The 7597-nt window shown below is 35.4% G+C and overlaps 2 protein-coding genes across 2 annotated transcripts; both read left to right on the top strand.

Annotated features, from left to right (window-relative positions):
* Positions 1-425: 425 nt before the first annotated feature.
* Positions 426-2315, top strand: LOC141627564 (uncharacterized). Its single transcript, XM_074440803.1, has one exon. It carries the CDS (start codon positions 426-428, stop codon positions 2313-2315), a length of 1890 nt encoding a protein of 629 aa, XP_074296904.1.
* A 15-nt stretch (positions 2316-2330) lies between these two features.
* LOC141627563 (uncharacterized) lies at positions 2331-2930 on the top strand. Its single transcript, XM_074440802.1, has one exon. It carries the CDS (start codon positions 2331-2333, stop codon positions 2928-2930), a length of 600 nt encoding a protein of 199 aa, XP_074296903.1.
* Positions 2931-7597: the final 4667 nt, after the last annotated feature.

Raw genomic sequence — 7597 nt, 5'->3', positions numbered from 1 at the left:
TTTCATTCATCTAAAGACTAAAATCCTCAATTCCTCCCCCAATTTCCATAATTAATTAGTTCTAGTGTTCTACACTACTTCTACCACAATATTTCTCTCAATTATTAATCATAATTTTGTGATTTCTCTCATGAAGATGAAGGTAAAGTTTTATTTTTGTTTTCAATATCTTTTTTGTCTCATGTATATAGGTTACAACTTATAAAGGGCAAAGGGATGATTTTTGTTCATTTTTTTTACAAGGACCGCCGTCCCCGGACCGGGAGTAAATGATGAAAAATTGAAGGTTGAAGATGAGTTTCATGGCCTTTGTCTCATAATTGGGAGTACTAGGTGTTTTCTTAATCATTCTACTGCCTTTAAAATTTTATTATTTCTTATTATTTGTTGCTGTCCCTTGCTGATTGCTGAACTATAATAGTAGAATGAATCCTAAAACAAGAAAACATGAGTCGGGTTGTGAAAAACGTAAGAAAAAAAAGAGAATTGAAGAGCTAACTCGTTCTCAAAAAGGTGCTCTTGATAAATTTGTTGTTAAAGATGTTGATAATTGTGGTGGTTTGAACGAAACTCAGAATGAAAATATTGATAATGTTACTGTTAGTGTGCCCTTAATTAACGAAATAAATAATGATGAGTCTTTACGTGTTGACGGTCTTCTTGCTGGAATAAATAATGATTTTGAGGATGTGCCTATGGAAAATGTTAATTCATCTTCTGAAAATGTTGAAGAAGGGGTTAATGATACTGATGATGCTAATTTTGAAGAAGGTATTTATGATGCTAGAAACTGGGATAAACTAAATGCTAAACAAATAGACGAATTAGCTGTTAAAGGTCCAATGAGGGATTTTAGTATTGATAGGGGTCCTAAAAACTCAGGCAATAGATACTTTTCGTCAAAATTTTACACTAGATTTATGCCAAACGGAGAAAAATGGGATAGAGAATGGCTTGTCTATTCAAAAGATCTAGATAAAGTGTTTTGCTTTTGCTGTAAATTATTTCGAAAATCTCAAGGTAGAGGCGAATTAGTATCCAGTGGCTTTAATGATTGGATTCATCTTGGTGTAAGACTTAAAGAGCATGAAACGAGTGTGGAACATGTTAGGAACATGACTATTTGGTATGAATTGCGTTTACGACTAGGTAAGAATAAAGTAATTGACGAGTTGAATCAAAAAAATGTATATAAAGAGAAGGAACACTGGAAAAATGTAATGGTAAGAATAATTGCAATTGTCAAGTACCTCGGAAAACATAATTTAGCCTTTCATGGCACTAATGAAAAATTGTATCAGGCAAGTAATGGAAATTTTTTGGGGTTGGTTGAGATGGTGACCGAGTTTGATCCAGTGATTCAAAAACATGTTAGTCGCATAACAAATAGCGATGCTAATTGCCATTATCTTGGTCACAATATCCAAAATGAGTTGATAAGCTTGCTCGGTCATAACATTAAATCTGATATCATCAAGAAAATTAAGGAAGCAAAGTACTTTTCTTTGATACTTGATTGTACGCCTGATATTAGCCACAAAGAGCAAATGTCTATAATATTATGTTATGTGGATACTTCTTTATTACATGAGTTTCAAGTAGAAGAGTCATTTTTGGGATTTTTGAATGTGAATGATACTAGTGGTTTAGGACTTTTTAATGCTTTGCAAAATGAGTTAAAATGTCTTGATCTTGATATAGATAATATAAGAGGCCAAGGCTATGATAATGGGTCTAATATGAAAGGAAAACATCAAGGAGTGCAAAAAAGATTGTTGGACATAAATCCTAGAGCCTTTTATACACCTTGTGGTTGTCATAGTTTAAACCTCACATTATGCGACATAGCTAATTCATGTAGTCAAGGTAAAGATTTTTTTGCAATCATACAACGTGTATACACTATATTTGCCCATTCGACAAAGAGGTGGAATATTTTGAAAGATAATGTATCAGGTTTAACTCCTAAACCGTTGTCAGCTACACGTTGGGAAAGTCGTATTGATAGTGTAAAAGCTATAAGATTTCAACATGTGGAATTTCAAGAAGCTTTGCTTGAAATTGCCGATGTCGATAATGATGGTATTATTAGAAGCCAAGCTAAATCCTTAGCATTGAATGAACTTGGTAGTTTTGAGTTCGTCGTGTCAATAGTCATTTGGTATGAAATATTGTACTTTGTTAATGAAGTTAGTAAAAATCTACAATCGAAAAATATGCTTATTGATGTGGCTATTTTACAAATCAATGCTTTAATTTCAACTTTTGAAAAGTATAGAGATACCGGTTTCTCTAAAGCTATGGAAACCGCTTAACATATAGCTAAAGACATGGACATTGATCCTTCTTTTCCTAAAAGACGAGAAAGACGAAGAAAAAAACAATTTGATGAGGGTCTTGATGATTCATCATGTGTATCTGAAGAGGAATCATTTAGAGTTAATTATTTTTTATACCTTATTGATCAAGCAATATCTTCACTTAAAACAAGGTTCGAACAATACGAAGAATTTGAAAGTATATTTGGCTTTATGTTCTCTACTACTAAGTTGAATTCAATAGATGATTTAATGTTAGAGTCTTGTTGTGTTAATCTTGAGAATGTACTAAAAAACAATGCGAATTCTGATATTGACGGAAATGCATTGTACTTAGATTTGAAATTTTTTAAAGAATTAATGCCTGATACATGTATGGGTCCTCTGGCAATTTTGAATCATATGAAAAAAGTTGGCGGGTGTTTTCCTAATGCAGTCACAGCGTATAGGATCTTATTGACGACTCCGATCACCGTTGCATCGGCCGAAAGAAGTTTTTCAAAGTTGAAGTTATTGAAGTCATATTTGCGTTCGACAATGTCACAAGACTGCTTAAATGGATTAGCTATGATAGCTATTGAGAATAAAGTTTTAGACAAATTTTGTTATTAGGAACTAATCGATGATTTTTCTTCAAAGAGCGCAATAAGAGCTTCTATGTTTAAGAAGTGATGTTTTGTAATTGTGAACTTGACTCCATTTAATTGAGAATAATTTTTTGAGCTGTGAATGGAAAAACTTCTTCTTTGTAATTTTTTTCTTGATGTATAAATTTTAGGGCTCCGTTTTGGTAATTCGCACAGGGCCACGAATAACTCCCAGACGGCCCTGACTATAACTTGTCATTATAATAGCAAAGCTTCACCGTTATACGAACAGAAACATGAGCATGACACCGTCTCAGTTTAAGCTAGTACATGGGCCCCATGACCAGGCAGCGCTGCTCCATGTTCATGCTTAATAGCAGCCCCATCATGAGTCGTATCCTATTATTATTATTATTATTATTATGTCATGATCCCGACTCCATTTCAGCATAGGAAACCCGTTTCATATAGCATGAAACATGGGGATTGTACCCATCGTGCAATGAGCATAAAAATGGGCATGAACCCGTTTTTAACTAGCATGAAACTTCGTCGCAAGTTTATTCTTTTGAACTTGGAATATGCTCCTTATGACTTGGAAAATTTAAATGAACTTGCATAGGAAAAATGATGGAAAACTGCTGCAATTCCTGTAAAAGATATAAAACACAAGAAATACTACCTAAGGCGTCATTAGCACAAACAACCGCTCATAAGAGCGGATAAATAATATAAATCTGAGCTAAAATGAGGGGGAAAAGTTTATATAAAATGAACGTATGTATGAGCCCGAGTGCAGTGGTTGTAGCAGGTCCATTGAGGATCCATTCCGAGGTGGAGATGGAGGTTGGGCGTGCTAGCAAAAAGAGCAAAGCAAAGATGCATCCCGAGGGCAAAGGCAAGGGAAAATGGGAGAATGAGGATCTCCACCTACTTTTATTACTATGTTGTATTAGGGTGTATTTTTATTATATTTATGTCGTTGTTGTGTTTTTATTTATTATTTTTTTACTATGTACTCGCGTGTGTCGTTGTATTTTAGTTATATGTATGGCTAGTGCAGGCGTGCCAACTAGTCGATGCTCTTAGCTTAACGAGATATGAACTCGTTTAGCTTTATCGTTGCTAAGTTTGTGTAATCCCATTATTATTAATTAAATAAGAGGATTACTTTTGTCAAGGAATGAACATTCGATATTGTTCCTCCATCGATTTTGTTAAGATAATTCGGTTTACATTATTATAACTTTGCACATTTGAAGGGTGGCTATAGGAAAATATTATTTGTTTTGGAAGGCAGAGAGGCTTTCTTTTCTTTTTTTTTTAGGGGTAAAGGGATGGAGTTGATGATGTCGGTGTTATTACAAGAGGCTTTTTCGCAAGAAAGGATTTCCTACGTATTCGCTTGAAGAGGCAAAATCAAACCATGGTTGTAGTGTAGGTGTTTGATTGTTGATGTTGGGAAGGTGGGAAGGTGGGGTGTTTGTATCCTCCTGTATAAGAAAGGACTGCCTACGTATTCGTCTAGAGGGACGAAATCAAACCATATTCATAGTTTAGGTGTTCAATTGTGCAAATGGATGGCGCTTTTAAGAGGTCAAAAGCGATCAGGAATATGGCAAGGTGTTGTTTGCTCAGACTCGATATAAATATGACATTTTATTCGGAACTTCGGAGGAATTGACTTGAGAACGGGTGTTATTGCTAGTCGTAAAGACTAAGGAAAGTCGCAGGTGTTCAGTTTCAAGGGTTGTATTTCTTGAGTTGGTCTAGGTTTGTTGGGCTTATAAAATCCTCCCTATTTAGGTCAGTCAATCTCACTACGCCCCCCGAAAGGATTTTCTTGACTAGGTATGAGCAGGCCCAATTGGGTTTGAATTTTCCTCTCGGATTGACGGGTAAAGGTGCTCAAACTGACTTGAGGACGAATTCGCCTTCTTTGATGTTCCTGGGTTTGGCCTTCTTGTTAAACACCCTTTGTACACGTCGTTGGTATAGCTGAACGTTGTGTAAGGTATTAAGTTGATGTTCATCTAGAAGGATGAGCTTATCATACCGTTGACAGGTCCATTTCACCTCCAGGATCTGACTCTCTAGTACTATGCGCAGAGATGGGATCTTCAACTCCATTGGTTGCACTTCTTGTTAGTATTAGACCCCTACTTAGAGTCCTCTAATTATTTATCAAATTACATTAATTTAGTATAAAATGGTCTAAAAACATCATCTATGCAAATATAAATGAAAGATAAATAATTTAAGAGAAGAAATTCCTCACATTCGGTGTTTAGGCAATAAGAACAACAACAAATTGTTGTTCTTATAGACTTTCTACTTGCTTTGGATGATCCTGTAAGACTCCAAAAGAGAAGTCCTCCTTCCAATGCATCCCCAAGACTTACCCCAATAGTCCTAATAATATTAACTACAAAATAGTAGGATAAACCTAGAATAATATTAATAATATTATTACTTTAGTAATAATTGATGTACAAGATTATTAGTGAATTTTAGGAGATGTATTGAAGAAGGTATGATGAAGGAAATGATGATCAACTATTGATTTTTTTTTTCATGTATAAAACCATCAAATAGGGTAATATAGAGGATTTTTTGTCTCAAAAAATTAACTTCTTAAATGGTGTAAAGACTGCGGTATTTATAGACATCGAAATGTAAACAAATGGGCAACAAAACCTAGTGGTTTATGACCAAGGTTAGGCATCATCAATTTCAGCACATTTGTTGTTTTGAGTCTTATTTCGATTTTCGACATTTGTCCTACAAATGCTTATGAGTCCTATATTTAATTATCTTATATAGTTAAATATTAATTTGATTATTTAACATCTAAATAATACAAATTTGTGACTAACATACACTTAACTTTTTCATTGGGGCTTCATCCTATAGGTGTGACCGAAAGGGATCAGTTGAAAACCGTCGTCATACGACAGTAACGTCTAACCCTAGTCGGCTGATCGTTACCGATATACGTTGATTAATCAACGAGTATAAAATATCAATATATCCCGAGCATATTCCTCTAATGAGATTTATTAAGTAAACGCACTATTGTGGAGGACAACTACTCGAACAATCTCCCACTTATCCGTCTGTAGATACCCAGTATCTGTAGAATCCCCAACAAACACCAGATAATCATCGGACTATAACATGTTTCGAAAATCGCTACGTTTGATCGACGATTTGTATACCTACGTGTTGAAAAGCTAAGAAAACGGTTTCGAAATTGAAAAACATCTTAAAACATTTCAAAAATACTTGGAGTGTTTCATGCACGAAGACGGGTCGCAATGACACTAGTTAGAGTAAAAACCGACACCGGACCAAAAACCGACTCAAAATTCAAATCCTGACTCAACACTGATGTGACTACTAATTACGCACATTTAGTCCCCCTAACTAGCCTAATTCCTATGCTTTTTATTATGTATAAGGGTCGTTTCTTGTCTTTAGCCTCCTTCTATACATATTCTATGAGGTTTGGTGTCCTTTGTAGGAGAAGAGCATTAACCGTGCCCAAATGCAGTAAAGCGGAGCTAAATTGATGATATCCAACGACCAAGCATCAAAGAGGAGATTAATACCAAATACCTAAGTCAATAAAGCAAAGAAAGGGAGCAATGGTGATGACCCCCACGACCCCTCAACGATCCCCACGGATCTTGAGGCAGTCAAAGAAGGAGAAGCCATGCTGGGTCACAATCCGAGCGGCTCAAGCTCAAGTCGGGCGACTGAGAGAGCAATCCTGGCATCCCGTGAATAGGTCAAGCGTATCCCCCTACAGTTCAAATGGGATGACGTGAGGCTCCTCCTGAGACTTGCAAGGCTCTAATCTTCTTTTAAGGGGTCTAATCGTCATTTAAGCCCTTAGTTAACCTAATCCTTGTACTACTATATATACCCCTCTTGTATTTAAAGGAGATTAAGCTTCCTTAGTTTAGATTAAGCTTTCATTAGGAGTAGCTGAGAATAGATTAGCACTTAATATTTCCACAAATTACACATTAATCTTTCCTTAGTTATTGTTCAAGATTTATTATTGGATAATTGAAGATTATTGGGTTATTATTGGAGAATTGACAACTCTTCATCAACCAATCAGGTTCTCTTCTATTATTCTTTGCTTTTCATTTGTTCACCTTAATATTGGTATAATCTCTTTACTCTTTACTCTTTATTGCTTATTTCTTCACTCTTTCATCATATTTATGCTTGTTAAGATGATTGACACAATTGATAACATGTCTTCCATGATAATGAGTGAATAGTTCCCTAACTAGGATTAGTGGGGGATTAGGGGAACTATAACATGGGGGTAGATTCATACTTAATCTAATATGTTTCCATAAGATTTCTAGCTTGTTGTAGTGTCAACCCATGGACATGTTATGCTTGATAAAATGCTAGACTATGAAACCTTGCATTTATACATCTCTTATCTATTCTACAAGACTTGTAAGATATAAAGTAACTCGGGTCTTGTTAGACCATGCATAGAAGTGAATAGGAAGAAACTAAGTCGACTTGTATGTGTTGTACAGTCTTGACCGACTCGGCTCCGGGACCCAAATCTTCCTAGGAATTGTAAGATATAAACTAACTCGATTCCACTACAACAATAATTTGCTTGCAGCTATGTAAAGATGTTTGTATGATCACCACCAT

The sequence above is a fragment of the Silene latifolia genome, chromosome Y (assembly GCF_048544455.1).
Source record: "Silene latifolia isolate original U9 population chromosome Y, ASM4854445v1, whole genome shotgun sequence".
Classification (NCBI taxonomy): Eukaryota; Viridiplantae; Streptophyta; class Magnoliopsida; order Caryophyllales; family Caryophyllaceae; genus Silene; species Silene latifolia.
This window is presented reverse-complemented; position numbering and strand designations above follow the sequence as displayed.

Excerpts from the sequence above, each read along its gene's own strand:
- LOC141627564 (XM_074440803.1), top strand. The coding sequence starts at position 426 with ATGAATCCTAAAACAAGAAAACATGAGTCGGGTTGTGAAAAACGTAAG.
- LOC141627563 (XM_074440802.1), top strand. The coding sequence starts at position 2,331 with ATGGACATTGATCCTTCTTTTCCTAAAAGACGAGAAAGACGAAGAAAA.